We start from the raw sequence: 14,849 nt of genomic DNA, 5'->3' as shown, positions 1-14,849 counted from the left end.
TTTTTGTTTATTAGGGCCCGCATGGCCCATTGTATAAGGACTCCCAAAGGGAGTCCTTATACAATGGGACATAAGGACCTATTGAATTTGTAAGGTTGTATTATTATTATACCGGCCGCCTCTTCGAGCTGTAATTTGACCCACTTAACATGCTTCAAAACTCACCATATTTGACCCACACATCAGGACCTGCGAAAATTGCCTTTTAATAAAAAAACCGATCCACAAAACTCAAAATTGCGCTCTAGCGCCCCCTAAGGAAAAAAAACAAACTAGACTGCCTGTATCTCCCACTAGGTAGGTCAGAGAGACATGAAACAAAAACCTCTATGTAGGTCTGATTTAGACCTAGATTTCATAATTGTACATTCTCGGGCAAAAATCAACAGGAAGTTGGCAATTGCCCCTTCAAGACAAAAAAGTACTAAAAACAGTCACTTTTGCCTGTTTGAGCTGCAATTTGACCCCCTTAACATGCTTCAAAACTCACCAAACTGAACGCACACATCAGGACTAGCAAAAATTGCGATCTAATAAAAAACCTAACCCCAAATCTCAAAATTGCGCTCTAGCGCAATTTTTGAATAAAATGCAGAAATAACTGCTCCTCGTAAGAAAAAAATGACAAAACTGCCTGTAACTTGCACTGGGAATGTTGGAGAGACATGAAACTAATACCTCTATGTAGGTCTCACTTAGACCTACATTTCATTCATTGACATCCTTAAGCAAAAATCTACAGGAAGTTTGCTATTCCCCCTTCAAAACAAAATGTTTGTAAAAACCGGTCACCTCTCTTCAAACATTATCTCCTCTGAGCACGTTTGTTGTTTCGGCTTCAAACTAATACAGGAGAGAGATTGAACCCTTGTGATTAAAAGTACAGATGAGCGTTTTGATACCTGCTCCGTTTTTGATTTTATGACCCTTCAAAGAACCGCTGCGCTGATGCTGCTGCGCTGCTGTTTTTTTTTAATGGCTGCTTAAAAGCAGGATGCACCAGCGTGCCCACACAATGCAGACAAGGTTGGTACACTACACAAAAGTCTTGGGACACTTACGACTATCACTGGACAAAAGTATTGGGACACTTAAGCCAAAAACTGGACACAAGTATTGGGACACTTGGGACTACATCTTGACAAAAGTCTTGGGACACTTACGACTAAAAGTAGACAACAGTATTGGGAAACTTAGGACTACCACTGGACAAAAGTATTGGGACACTTAGGACTACAACTTGACAAAAGTATTGGGACACTTAGGACTACCACTGGACAAAAGTATTGGGACACTTACACTGGACAAAAGTATTGGGACACTTGTGGCTAAAACTTGCCAAAAGTATTGGGACACTTGTGGCTAAAACTTGACAAAAGTATTAGGACACTGAGGACAACCACTGGAAAAAAGTATTGGGACACCTACACTGGACAAAACTATTGGGACTCTTAGGACTACAACTGGACCAATGTATTGGGACACTTAGGACTACAACTGGACAAAAGTTTTAGGATACTTAGGACTAAAACTGGACAAAAGTATTGGGACACTTCACATTAAAACTTGACAAAAGTATTGGGATACTTATGACTAAAACTTGACATAAGTATTGGGAAACTTCGGACTACCACGGGACAAAAGTATTGGGACACTTAGGACTAAAACTGGACAAAAGTATTGGGACACTTGGGACGTAAATTGGACAAAAGTATTGGGACACTTGGGACTAACACTTGACAAAAGTATTGGGACACTTAGGACTACAACTGGACAAAAGTATTGGGACACTTCGGACTACCACTAGACAAAAGTATTGGGACACTTAGGACTAAAACTGGACAAAAGTATTGGGACACTTAGGACTACCACTGGACACACGTATTGGGACACCTACACTGGACAAAAGTATTGGGACACTTAGGACTACAACTGGACAAAAGTTTTAGGACACTTAGGACTAAAACTGGACAAAAGTATTGGGACACTTCACATTAAAACTTGACAAAAGTATTGGGATACTTATGACTAAAACTTGACATAAGTATTGGGAAACTTCGGACTACCACGGGACAAAAGTATTGGGACACTTAGGACTAAAACTGGACAAAAGTATTGGGACACTTGGGACGTAAATTGGACAAAAGTATTGGGACACTTGGGACTAACACTTGACAAAAGTATTGGGACACTTAGGATGAAAACTGGACAAAAGTATTGGGACACTTCGGACTACCACTAGACAAAAGTATTGGGACACTTAGGACTAAAACTGGACAAAAGTATTGGGACACTTAGGACTACCACTGGACACACGTATTGGGACACCTACACTGGACAAAAGTATTGGGACACTTAGGACTACAACTTGCCAAAAGTATTGGGACACTTAGGACTACAACATGACAAAAGTATTGGGACACTTAGGACTAGCACCTGCCAAATACGCGGGCCCGACCAACGCTGCTTGCAGCTTTAATTTTAATAGTATTTTTAGATTGTGCCGTGGGCCTTTAAAACATTAGCTGTGGGCCGCAAATGGCCTCCGGGGCACACTTTTGACACCCCTGCTATAGATAATAAACAATTAAATGTGATAAATCTATGGATAAAAAGCAGAGCCTGGCGACGCATGCGCGTTTATCATAACTCTCTCTCTCTCTCTGTCTCTGCCTCTCCCTCACCAATGCTGCTGTTTGTTTTGTTTTTAACCCCTTCTTAACCCCGAACGTACATTGAAAATACACGCAACCCTAACTCAAAATGCCGGACATTTGAGGCATTTAAGAAACTCCGCCCTGACAGCTCCGCAAAAGAGGACATGTCCGGTGAAAAGAGGACGTATGGTCAGTCTATCCTAGCCCGTTAGCTGCTAGCATGCCGTGTGTTGTGCCTCGGTGTGCATTGTTTACACAACGTGCGTTACGCTACTTAATATGTCCGTGTGGAAACTCGTTCGGTACACCTCCGAACCGAACCGGAACCCCCGTACCGAAACGTTCAATACAATATCTACTTTTAGCGTAAGATCTAGGCCCCTTGCGTACTCAGACAGTTCGCGGCACAGTAGCCGTGTTGGTTTGGTGGCCCAACACTTCAGTTCAAAAGTCAGGTGACTGAATACAACCAGTAGATGAGTGGAGTGGGAAATGGAGATGATTTCAGGTGTTGAAGAAGCAGCACAACAGCTGACGGGCCATGTGAGCTCTGTCTCACATTGCTGCTTCTCTGCTGTGATGAAAGGTGAGGTAAAGTCTGTTGGACGGCGGTCACTCCTGTCCAGTCTATTCCTGTCCGTGTCATCAGCCTGTAATAGTCTTGTTCCTCCGTGCGAGATTGGATCTCATTTCCCGACACGACGCTGTTAGATCTGCTCATCAGAGCTCAGATACGTAGCAAGGTTATATTGTTTTTGTTACAATGGTACTCACCAGATTTATGTTCTTGACATAACGACAGAGTTTTTGTGTCTTCCAGGTTTTGGTTTCGTCACCTTTGAGAATGAAGATGTGGTGGAGAAAGTGTGTGAGATCCACTTCCATGAGATCAACAACAAAATGGTAGGCAAGAGGAACACAAATGCCACTTCATTAGGTAATCGTTGGGACTTTAACTTATACAGAAGCTGTATCTAAACTTCGGCCTTCACTAAGATAATATCAGAAGGCTATTAATTATGGGCCTGCTGTGCTTTCCCATGTTGTTATTGCTTGAACTCAACTTGTATTATTATTCTTCCATCCATTGTGGTTAGAGTGTCCGGCTGTTGTGGGAGGTCGTGAGTTCAAACCCCGGCCGAGTCATACCAAAGACTATGAAAAAATGGGAGCCATTGCCTCCCTGCTTGGCACTCAGCATCAAGGCTTGGAATTGGGGGTTAAATCACCAAATGATTCCCGAGCGTGGCGCCCGCTGCGGCTCACTGCTCCCTTCACCTCCCATCCTCAACATGGGGATGGGTCAAATGCAGAGGACACATTTCACCACACCTAGTGTGTGTGTGTGACAATCGTTCAAGGTTCAACTTTATTGTCCCCGCGGGGAAATTTGTCTTGGGCACAGTGCATCATTGCTTTCTTAACATACCCAAAAACAACAGAACAAAAACACAAGCACAGACACAACCACAACCATACAACTAACATTTAAACATCAGAACATGGAGCTTGATAGACATAGGTGGCACTTTGATGTAGGCATAAAATCTACAGTATGGCAATAAAGATAAAGTACCAATGTGCATTGCACTAGAGCTCATGGATAAAGTGCTGTGTGCTAAAGTGCTATGTGCTAAAGTGCTATGTGCTAAAAAAGTGCTAACCTATGTATTACAATTCTATTGCACATTGTTGGTCAGCTTAATGGAGGCTGGGACAAATGATAATTTAAGGCGGTTAAATTTGCATAGTGGGACCCGGAGTCTTCTCCCTGATGGCAGGGTTCCATATTCAGGAAAGAGTGGATGTTGTGAGTTGGAAATCATTTTCTTAGCTTTTTTCCTAACTGCCTGCTCATAGATGCTCTGTATAGATGCCGGCCAGTTTGCTTTTTAGCTTAACGGTTAGGTTGCCAAACCATGAGGTGCTCTCTACAATGGCACGGTAGAAAATCATCATGATGTGGCTGCTTACGCCGTACAATCTTAATCTTCGCAAAAAATATAGCCTCTGTTGCAGTCTATGTTTGTCAATATGTGTCTTCCAGCAGAGAAGATTATCAATATGAACCCCTAAATATTTATATGAGGATACCTGGGTGATTTCCTGATTTTTGATGACCACTGGCTCATGGTCAGTCACTTTCCTCGGTTCCAAAACCATTTCCTGTGTCTTGGTCACATTTAAAATAAGATGGTTAGTGTCACACCACCTAATAAATAGGTCTATCTCGTTGGGACTTTAACTTATACAGAAGCTGTATCTAAAATTATGGGCCTGCTGCGCTTTCCCATGTTGTTATTATTCTTCCGTCCTAAACTCTCGTAATCAATGCCAGACGAACCGACCAACAAACCCAGACATATCTTATATTGTCGGAAAGGTCCAGATAGGGCCTACAGCAGTACTTCATTTTTGAAACATTTCGTGTTAACATAGCGACTCTGTTCAGGAAAAGAAGTCCTCTGGCCCCATTCAATAGGTACCCCCAGGCGCACTGAATTGGTACACCACGTTTCCTCTCAGCCATACTTTCACTTAATATCTCATTTTGTTCACTCTCTACTTTGACCCTGGCTAAAAGATTGTACGTTCAACGTTTAGTCTTGGCCTGATGGCCGGTCGGAGCGGCCGTTTCCACAAGTATTCTGTCGAGCAAGTATGCTAACAGTTAAACTGCGTTGTATGTCTAAACCTGAAAATCATGAATTGTGATACTTTTCGTCATCTTGGACGAATGGTAACGTCTTTTATTTTAGCATGCTAATGTGTAATGCTATCTCTTCAGCTAATTTAATATGTTTAATCCCAAAAATGGGGGTTTGGGATACTCGGTGCTATCAAGCAGGTATGCTAACAGTTAATGTGCATTACCGTTAATTGTTAAATTATAATAATAATAATAATAATAGATTTTATTTGTAAAAAGCACTTTCCATTGAGTAAACAACCTCAAAGTGCTACAGTATATTAAAAAAAAAAAAAAGATAATAAAAATAAAAACTAGAACAGCCTAATAGCTAGAACTAGTATGTATATATCTAAAAAAAAGTTTTTTTTTTAAAAAGAAGGGTTTTTAAGCCTTTTTTAAAAGCATCCACAGTCTGTGGTGCCCTCAGGTGGTCAGGGAGAGCGTTCCACAGACTGGGAACGGCGGAGCAGGTATGCTAACAGTTAATGTTCATTACCGTTAAATGTTAAATTATACTACTACTAATAATAATAATAATAATAGATTGTATTTGTAAAAAGCACTTTCCATTGAGTAAACAACCTCAAAGTGCTACAGTATATTAAAAAAAATAAAAAGATAATAAAAATAAAAAAAAAAAAAAACTAGAACAGCCTAATAGCTAGAACTAGTATGCATATATCTAAAAAAAGTTTTTTTTTTAAAAAGAAGGGTTTTTAAGCCTTTTTTAAAATCATCCACAGTCTGTGGTGCCCTCAGGTGGTCAGGGAGAGCGTTCCACAGACTGGGAGCGGCGGAGCAGGTATGCTAACAGTTAATGTTCATTACCGTTAAATGTTAAATTATAATAATAATAATAATAATAGATTGTATTTGTAAAAAGCACTTTCCATTGAGCAAACAACCTCAAAGTGCTACAGTATATTAAAAAAAAAAAAAAGATAATAAAAAAAAAATAAATAAATAAAAACTAGAACAGCCTAATAGCTAGAACTAGTATGCATATATCTAAAAAAAGTTGTTGTTTTTTAAAAAGAAGGATTTTTAAGCCTTTTTTAAAAACATCTACAGTCTGTGGTGCCCTCAGGTGGTCAGGGAGAGCGTTCCACAGACTGGGAGCGGCGGAGCAGAAAGCCCGGTCTCCCATTGTTCGTAGCTTTGTCCTCGGAGGTTGGAGGAGGTTAGCCTGTCCGGAGCGGAGGTGTCGTGTAGAGGGGTTGGGGGTGAGCAGTTCTTTGAGGTAGAGGGAGGCATTTCCATGGAGGCACTGGTGAGTTAGTAGGGAGACTTTGTATTCAATCCTGAGTGGAACAGGAAGCCAGTGAAATTAATATGTTTTAATTTTTATGCTTGGCACCCTCTTTGAAGTATGCTAACGTCTCTTGTATTAGCATGCTAATGTTTTATGCTAGCTTTTTAGCTCATTTTGAATGTTTATACCTAAAAATCATGAATTTGGATACTTGGCGCCATCTTAGAAGTATGCCGGCTTCGATTGACCCAAGGCCAGAGTTTCAGGGCACAGATAGCAGGCCTATCAAAATGTTCTAGAATTTTGTATACTGGTGTAGAACTATACTGTATAAATTGTGTTAATGCTGCTTAATCCATCATCATTACTAATCTAATTAAAGATGCTAATAACATGATTTTCCAGACTATAAACTGCAATTTTTTTTCCCAAACTTTGAACCATGATTTTCATACAAAGGTGTGGCTAATCTATGGAATTTTCTTCGCTAGTAGCTAAATTATGGACTGGATTAAGGAAATAAATTATTTTTAAATGACCCACTTTAGGAACCTGTTCAAACTCAAAGTACCGTATTTTCCGCACTATAAGGCGCACCTAAAAACCTCCAATTTTCTCAAAAGCTGACAGTGCGCCTTATAATCCAGTGCGCCTTATATATGGACCAATATTGAGCCACAACAGGTCTCGCAACCCCAGCCTCTACTGTAGCGTCTATTCTATGCGCCTTATAATGCGGTGCGCCTTATATATATGAACAAAGTTTTAAAATAGGCCATTTATTGAAGGTGCTCCTTATAAAATACGGTATGTTTACAAAGTATAATGACGAAGAATTCGGATCAACATCTTAAAAAAGGAGAAAATCTTCTTCATCTCATCGAGGATGGATAAATACATCAATGACTTTTCTGTTTTGTTTGATCAGCCGTTTTACTGCCGTGTTACAGGCACCATTTGTAAAGAATTGAGGGATGTAAATAAACATTTTCAAACTCTTTCTATGTAAATATCTCATTTCACAACGTACTAATATATATCTGCGGCTTATAGTTTTGTGCGGCTAATATATGAAGACATCTTTTTTCTTCTAAAGGCCCTCTTAATGGGAAATTAGATTAAAAAAAAACCCAAACATGACAGAACTGCTGCAGGAAGGACTTTCTTTTTTTTACTAAAGGACTTCCATCTTGAAATAGTGTAGCTCATTTATAACACAGAAGGAGTCACAGGTCCACATTAATGTGGATAAATGTTTCTTCTTTTTTTATTAATGTGAACATATTAAAAGGTGTTTGATAAACACGTAAAATGCACATATATTCCCTTCTTCAGTCTTGCTGCTCTTGTCAAAATAAAACCTGGACTAAAAAGGAAACATATATCATAATTTCAATGAATCCACAACAGGATCTGAACCGAGGAAGTTGTTGTGGCTTGTGCAGCCCTTTGAGACAGTTGTGATTTAGGGTTATATAAGTAAACATTGATTGATTGATTGAACTCTGTGATTCATCTGATTAGTACCGTATTTTCCGCACCATAAGGCGCCCTGGGTTATAAGCCGCGCCTTCAATGAACGGCATATTTCAAAACTTTGTCCACCTATAAGCCGCCCCGTGTTGTAAGCCGCATCTAACTGCGCTAAAGGAATGTCAAAAAAACAGTCAGATAGGTCAGTCAAACTTTAATAATATATTAAAAACCAGCGTGATGTGGGCGCGCATGGAATCGTATATCAACATGGACGAAGCTGCGTGAAAAAAGCCACCCGGCCTCTTCGCGTAAACTTAAACTTACCTTAACCACTCGCTCATCTTTTCTTCATCCATCCCTTCGAGTTAGCTTTTATGAAGACGCCGGCTGGAAAGGTCTCTTTTGGCAAGGTCTTCCTTTTGAATATCACCATGGGTGGAAGTTTCTGGCCATTAGCATGGCAAGCTAGAACCACAGTGAAGGATGACTTCTCATTCCCTGTGGTGCGAATATTCACCGTATGTGCTCCCGTTGTATCCACAGTGCGGTTCACAGGAATATCAGTTGCTGTGAAATAGTAATCCGTGTGCGGATGGAGAGATTGCGTCTTTTCATGAACCGGATCCCTGTCGCTTAGTAGGAGCCATTTTGTGGTCTTTACAGATGTAAACACACAAAGGAAATGTACGGTAATATCCGCGTGCTTTTTCTTCTTCTACGCGGGCGGGTGGTTGCTTACAGTAGAAGAAGAAGCGCTTCATGTTCTATGGGGGCGGGTGCTTACCTTGGCGGTTGCTTGCGTAGAAGAAGAAGCGCTTCCTGTTCTACCGGGAAAAAAGATGGCGGCTGTTTACCGAAGTTACGAGACCGAAACTTTATGAAAATGAATCTTAATATTTATCCATATATAAAGCGCACCGGGTTATAAGGCGCACAGTCAGCTTTTGAGAAAATTTGTGGTTTTTAGGTGCGCCTTATAGTGCGGAAAATACGGTAGCTAATTATTTGCAATTCACTCAAAAGGTAAGAATTATAAGTAGAGATGTCCGATAATGGCTTTTTTGCCCATATTCCGATATTGTCCAACTCTTAATTACCGATTACGATATCAAGCGATACAGATATATACAGTCGTGGAATTAACACATTATTATGCCTAATTTTGTTGTGATGCCCCGCTGGATGCATTAAACAATGTAACGAGGTTTTCCAAATTAAATCAACTCAAGTTATGGAAAAAAAAGTGCCAACATGGCACTGCCATATTTATTATTGAAGTCACAAAGTGCTTTTTTTTTTTTTTAACCTGCCTCAAAACAGCAGCTTGGAATTTGGGACATGCTCTCCCTGAGAAAGCATGAGGAGGTTGAGGTGGGCGGGGTTTTGGAGGGTAGCGGGGGGGTGTATATTGTAGCGTCCCGGAAGAGTTAGTGCTGCAAGGGGTTTCTGGGTATTTGTTCTGTTGTGTTTATGTTGTGTTACGGTGCGGATGTTCCCCCGAAATGTGTTTGTCATTCTCGTTTGGTGTTTGGTTCACAGTGTGGCGGATATTTGTAACAGTGTTAAAGTTGTTTATACGGCCACCCTCAGTGTGACCTGTATGGCTGTTGACCAAGTATGCGTTTGCATTCACTTGTGTGTGTGAAAAGCCGTAGATATTATGTGACTGGGCGGTGCCTTCAAGGTTTATTGGCGCTCTGTACTTCTCCCTTCGTCCGTGTACACAACGGCGTTTTAAAATTCATACATTTTACTTTTTGAAACCGATACGATAGTTTTGAAACCGATACCGCCGATAATATTGGCAGCCCGATATTATCGGACATCTCTAGTTATAAGCAGTGAATTTTTCTCGTCAGATGACTAAACTTGTATTCCCTGCCGTGCCTGCAGGTGGAGTGTAAGAAAGCGCAGCCCAAAGAGGTGATGACCCCTACAAGTTCAGCCCGAGGTCGATCCAGAGTGATGCCCTATGGCATGGACGCGTTCATGTTGGGTATCGGTATGCTTGGTAAGACATCTTCTTTGATTTAGCGTGCAAAGTCTATGTATTTTTGGCCTTTTTCTATAACTGGCTTGAATATTAACATCTTTGTGCACGCTTCCTTAAGTAAAGATACATTTATGAAATATTAAAGAATGTGAAAGTGCTTCCTGGTTTAAGTGACAGGTCAGGGCTTCAAGCAGACAACTCGCAGTTGTTTGCTTCCCTCTAGTGGACAGCATGCATAGTTTTGCAGTTTGACTTCTACAGTAAATGTTAGGTTCATATCAAATGTGACAAAAGCCCAGTTTGTGTACATTGCTAATGTTGTCAGTCAATTAATAAAACCTTGTGCTAACAGGCTACCCAGGTTTCCAGACTACCACCTACACCAGCCGCAGTTACTCTGGAATCGCGCCTGGTTACGCCTACCAGTTCCCAGGTGAGTGTACTTTCTACACCCCCTTTCTCACTTTGCATAAGCCAAAGGGCGAGAAGAAAGGATGCGGGTTGTGGCATGCAGTGGATACAGTTGTGTTGCAACTACAAAGACCGTGCACACATTTCTAGCAACCTCAAGGCGTGCCGCTTACTTCAAGTATTCTCTGTTATGGTTTCAAATTTCAATAAGTTTCTCTCTGTTGAACTTGGATCTGCTCCGTTGTTTTAGGAACTTATGTAACGCACGTGTGTCCCTTAGCTAAACGGCCCCTCCTTGTTCCCAACCTTCCTGCCGGTCCCCACAATAGATGTTTGCTGCTCTCCTCGCCTTCAAACGAGGGTCATGTGGCTCTCTCTAGAACCAGGCTGCTGGATTGTGACTCTCTCTCTCTCTCCCTCTCTTGACCTTCTCTATTTCTAGAATTCCATTTAGAGAGGACCCCCCTCCTGGCATCCTCCCACCCCGCTGAGCTGGCAGGTTAGTGGGAACTGAATATATTTCATGGCAAAAAGTCAAATGTTAACTGGATCAGCTTTGTTTGCCCTTCCTTTGCATCGCATCCATTTGGGAGCCACTGTGACATCTAGAAGATGAGAGCTATATTTTAGAATATATAGCTTATCTGTCTAATCTTTAACCAACAATAGCTTACTGTACTTTTTTTGTTTTTTATAACCATTTTAAATAAGTTGCAGATATCACACAATTAGAGATAGGTACCGAATTTGGTACTTTTATAGGTACCGACTAGCAGGCCCAACCCTAACCAATCTGGCGCCCTAGGCAAGATTTTAGGTGGCGCCCCCCCACATCGGCAGTGAAGTGTATATACTCACAAGAAACCGAATAGCTTTGTCTTTGACCTTTTTTTTTTACTTAAAGAAAGCAAATTAACAATCAGAATAGTTAACAAGATTAAAAAACAATATGAATAAATAAATGAATACAAAAAATAAAAAATGAATATATGAAATACAATATTTTTTACATACATAAACACAAAATAAAACGTGTCAACAAGTTGCATAAAATAAATTAAAAATACAATATAAATAAGGCACTGCACAAAACAAGATATCAAACCAGTATGACTTTAACAACTATATTACAAAAAAGGGGATCCTACGGAGTTCTCTATTTGTGCTTTTTAATAGAGATTTTCAGAGCAACCCACATGTTGGGGTACATTTCTGCCAGCTTCTTCTCATGCAGGAAGGTCAAGAGTTCCATGTTTGTCATGTTCTTTGATGGCAATGGTGGGAAATTCTGCATTTCCATTGCAAGTTCTGTGCCATTAATGTCCAGCTGGCTGTCATGGGTCAGAGTAGTACTCAGGGCTGTAGCAGCTCTTCTTTTTGTAAGTTGTGGAAATTGAGGAGTACTCCAAACTTGTCATTCACCTCTCCAAGGCTCTGAAATCTCTCATCAAGTGAAGAGATGGCTGTATGTTTTGCTGCTGCAAAACTGGTGGGTTGTGCTGCTGAGGTAGAGGCAACAGGAAGACCGCTTGATGCTGCTGCATCACTGCTGGGTTGTGCTGCTAATGCTACATCACTGGTGGGTTGTGCTGCTGAAGTGGAGGCAGCAGCGGTAGATGTGGTAGATGGCCCAGGGGTGGGATTTAGAAACTTCAACAGTGCATCTGAAGAGAGGAGTACCGTATTTTCCGCACTATAAGGCGCACCGGATTATTAGCCGCACCTTCTATGAATTACATATTTCATAATTTTGTCCACCAATAAGCCGCCCCGGACTATAAGCCGCGCCTACGCTGCGCTAAAGGGAATGTCAAAAAAACAGTCAGATAGGTCAGTCAAACTTTAATAATATATTAAAAACCAGCGTTCTAACAACTCTGTTCACTCCCAAAATGTACGCAAATGTGCAATCACAAACATAGTAAAATTCAAAATAGTGCAGCGCAATAGCAACATAATGTTGCTCGAACGTTAATGTCACAACACACAAAATAAACATAGCACTCACTTTCTGAAGTTATTCTTCATTCGTAAATCCTTCGTCTTCGGTGTCCGAAGTGAAAAGTTGGGCAAATTTACGATCCACTGGCAGATGTTGGCGTCGTCTGGCGCTGCCTCCTCGTCTTAGTGAAGGTGTGTTCGCCTTCTGTCTTCCATTGTTCCCACGCAGTTAGCAGTCTAGCTTCGAATGCCCTGTTGACACCAATATCTAGCGGCTGGAGGTCTTTTGTCAATCCACCCGGAATGACGGCGAGTATTGAATTAAGCGTGTCAGCGTGTCTCTCAATGTGCTGTTATGAGCTAGCAAATATAACAACTACACTACCCAGCATGCAACGATAGTTACGAGCATGCGCGGTAGCCCTGAGAAGTTCCCACGCAGTTAGCAGTCTAGCTTCGAATGCCCTGTTGACACCAATATCTAGCGGCTGGAGGTCTTTTGTCAATCCACCCGGAATGACGGCGAGTATTGAATTAAGCGCGTAAGCGTGTCTCTCAATGTGCTGTTATGAGCTAGCAAATATAACAACTACACTACCCAGCATGCAACGATAGTTACGAGCATGCGCAGTAGCCCTGAGAAGCGATGTTGTATGCTGGGAGTTCGAATGTGGTTATGAGCACGCTGTGAGAAAACGTTGAGAACTCAGTTAACACGCCTCGTCTGCATTATTTATAATTAGACAGACAACACACTTAATAGGAGCCATTTGGGGTCTTTACATAAACACACAAATGGAAATGAAACGTCACATATCCCAGCATGCACCGCGCGCTTCTTCTACGGGGAAAAAAGATGGCGGCTGTTTACCGTAGTTGCGAGACCTAAACTTTATGAAAATGAATCGTAATAAAGCGCACCGGGTTATAAGGCGCACTGTTAGCTTTTGAGAAAATTTGTGGTTTTTAGGTGCGCCTTATAGTGCGGAAAATACGGTATGTGACACCATTGAGTATTACAGTTTAATAATAAAAACATATGATTCCAGGAATAAAATGAAATGATATAATATAGATGAAAAACCAAAGAGATATATGTATGATGTTAACTGATATGCAAATTAGATTAGATTCAATTTATTGTCATCATTACAGTGAAATGCTGAATAGCAGAATGCAAAGTAACAGTATCATATATTATATGAGAATGTTATGTTATGATTACCTTTAACCGAATCACAGCAGTGCTTAAATTAAAAAACAGCATTCCCTCTCATGTGATATTGCTTAATTAACATTATTGATGTGCACTTTAACAACTAGGCTTACAACTATACCTAATATATAAAGGGGTGGAAAAGTGACTATTACCTGCAGGGCAAACATTAGCTAACCAGAAGGCAATAACAATGTAAACAAAAAACACCTGCTTAAAAGATCTAATACAAATGTCCCTGAGGAATGTAAGGTGGGAGTACTGTAATTACCTAACGTTACATTATTATTTTCCATAACAATTTAGCCCCCTCCACAATATTAACCCGACGTTAAAACAGAACTAGCTATTTATTGATTAGCAATTGCCGAATCATGTAACATTAGCTTAATGCTAAAAACTCAGGTTACTATCACATTCTGTAAGAGCCAAATAATTTCATGTAGGCTAACGTTACCTACCTGCTACCTCTGTCTTTTTCTCGTTTCTCCTCCTCTTCTTTTCTCTTTTTTCTTCCCTGGGCACCTGACAGTTTTGGCCGTTTTGACATCTTGTGTTGATTTTTTGATGTGGTGACGTCCAAAAAGAGTCATGATACGGGAAGGGAGGGGGCGCACCGTGGAGGGGGGGGGGGGGGGGGGGGGGGGGCGTAATGTTGTAACAAATAATATTTCTATTAAATAGGCTTTACTTTACATTTTGATTAACGTGGGATTATTTTTTGTATGTAGAAATAATAGTACCAACTTTTTTTTTTTTCTCTCCAACATTTGTGGCACTGGCGTGGCGCCCCCTGATGGACGGCGCCCTTAGCATTTGCCTATACGGCCTATGCCATGGGCCGGCCCTGCCGACTAAGGCTGGGCGATATGGCCTTTTTTTAATATCTAGATATTTTTAGGCCATGTCACGATACACCATATATATGTGGATATTTTGCCTTAGCCTTGAATGAACACTTGATGCATATAATCACAGCAGTATGATGATTCTATGTGTCTACATTAAAACATTCTTCTTCATACTGCATTAATATATGCTACTTTTAAACTTTCATGCAGAGAGGGAAATCACAAGTAAAAGTGTATTTATTAAAGAGTTATTAAGCAGTGGCACAAACATTCATGTCATTTCAAAACAGAAAGTGCAAGATTGTCAGAGACATTTTAAAACAAGCTATTAGTGCACTTTTGTGCATGATGTCACTGAGA

The 14,849-nt window shown here is 40.7% G+C and overlaps 1 protein-coding gene across 1 annotated transcript in view; it reads left to right on the top strand.

The window, feature by feature from the left end:
• The window catches only part of LOC133578065 (RNA-binding protein Musashi homolog 1-like), a 119,796-nt gene that overhangs the window by 95,318 nt on the left and 9,629 nt on the right, over positions 1–14,849 (top strand). Inside the window, exons 8-11 of the mRNA XM_061932216.2 lie at positions 3,478–3,560; positions 9,971–10,088; positions 10,423–10,503; positions 10,924–10,980. Coding sequence (XP_061788200.1) covers positions 3,478–3,560; positions 9,971–10,088; positions 10,423–10,503; positions 10,924–10,980 — 339 coding nt within the window. The remainder of the gene's footprint in view (positions 1–3,477; positions 3,561–9,970; positions 10,089–10,422; positions 10,504–10,923; positions 10,981–14,849) is intronic.

The sequence above is a fragment of the Nerophis lumbriciformis genome, linkage group LG38, assembly GCF_033978685.3.
Source record: "Nerophis lumbriciformis linkage group LG38, RoL_Nlum_v2.1, whole genome shotgun sequence".
Classification (NCBI taxonomy): domain Eukaryota; kingdom Metazoa; phylum Chordata; class Actinopteri; order Syngnathiformes; family Syngnathidae; genus Nerophis; species Nerophis lumbriciformis.
The sequence above is the reverse complement of the archived record's forward strand: the minus strand, read 5'-3'. Positions and strand labels throughout refer to the sequence as shown.